General features: G+C 22.4%; 1 protein-coding gene across 1 annotated transcript in view; it reads right to left on the bottom strand.

Annotated features, from left to right (window-relative positions):
• Positions 1–45: 45 nt before the first annotated feature.
• Positions 46–1,243, bottom strand: part of LOC106760468 (serpin-ZX) — a 2,783-nt gene continuing 1,585 nt past the window's right edge. The window contains exon 2 of the mRNA XM_014643897.2: positions 46–83. Coding sequence (XP_014499383.1) covers positions 46–83 — 38 coding nt within the window. The remainder of the gene's footprint in view (positions 84–1,243) is intronic.

The following is a 1,243-nucleotide window of genomic DNA, read 5'->3' on the forward strand; positions in this document are numbered from 1 at the left end:
TTTAGTGCTAAATTTAGTTCTGAAACATAGGCTAGAGGATGAACGTCAAAGACCTGTTGTCGATTTGCCTGTGTTTACAGCGACTGGATTATAAAGTGAACTACTTCAATGATTAATTAGTACAAATTTACTTTGATTCAGGACTCAAATTTAAATTTAAACTAAAAGGGTAAAAGTTGAATCGATGAAAAAAAAGTCACATATAAATAGAAATGTCTTGTAAATTTAATCATCGTACAAAAATGTGATAATACTATTTTTTTTTTTCAAAATTATCATTAATTTTATCATTATACATTTTGTCATTCGTGATTATAAATAATTTTCACTAATAATTATTGAATCATACCTTGAAATATGATTTTAATTTGTGTAATTTGAAAGTATAGAATGTCTACCCACAAAAGTGGTGAGGAACGAGAATGTTCATCACATTTCAAAGTTAAAACATTTTTCCTAAACATGCGAATTTAAAAGTACTGGGTAATAATTAAAAATACTGGAAAATAGACATTATCTATATCCCATCAGTTATTATACCGAGTTCGCATGACTTAATTTATCTGAATGTTTTTAATATTCAGATTCTTTTATTTCTTTTATCTTTGTATTTTTTATTTATTAATTAAAATCTGAGTTTTCTATTATTTTAAAAACTATTTATTATAATTAAAAATCATTAAATATGTTTTTGATTCTTAATTAAGTGAAAATTGGAATTAATTTCTTCTTAAAATTTTGATAAGTTAAATAACATTTTAAACATATCTTATGATAGTATTTGAGTTGTTTTCATTGTTTGATACATTTTTTTTTCAATGTTAATTGAGAAAAACATTTAAAACTTCAAACAAACTTAACAAAATTGGGTTAAAGCATTATAAAAAAAATGAACTACATTAGTCCAAAATTTCGAAAAAAGACTAATTTTAATTTTCCAGTTAAAGGATCCAAAACATATTTAACCCGATTAAAAATAATTTTCTTGAATAATTATAATAATCAATAAAAATTAAAATTTTATAATTACTTCATGGTTTAATTTTACTTTTCATTTTGATAAAGAAATTACAAATATTTCTATAATATTACAATAACATTAATTAATAAAAAAACTACTTTTGTAATGCTTTCTATACACATTTTTATAAGTGAAACAACCAATGGAAATTGCAGAACAGTGTTTGATCAATAGCAACTTATCAAAAGCTCAACAGATAAACCAAAAGCATTGCTTGGATTT

This window comes from Vigna radiata, chromosome 5 (assembly GCF_000741045.1).
Source record: "Vigna radiata var. radiata cultivar VC1973A chromosome 5, Vradiata_ver6, whole genome shotgun sequence".
NCBI classification, from domain to species: domain Eukaryota; kingdom Viridiplantae; phylum Streptophyta; class Magnoliopsida; order Fabales; family Fabaceae; genus Vigna; species Vigna radiata.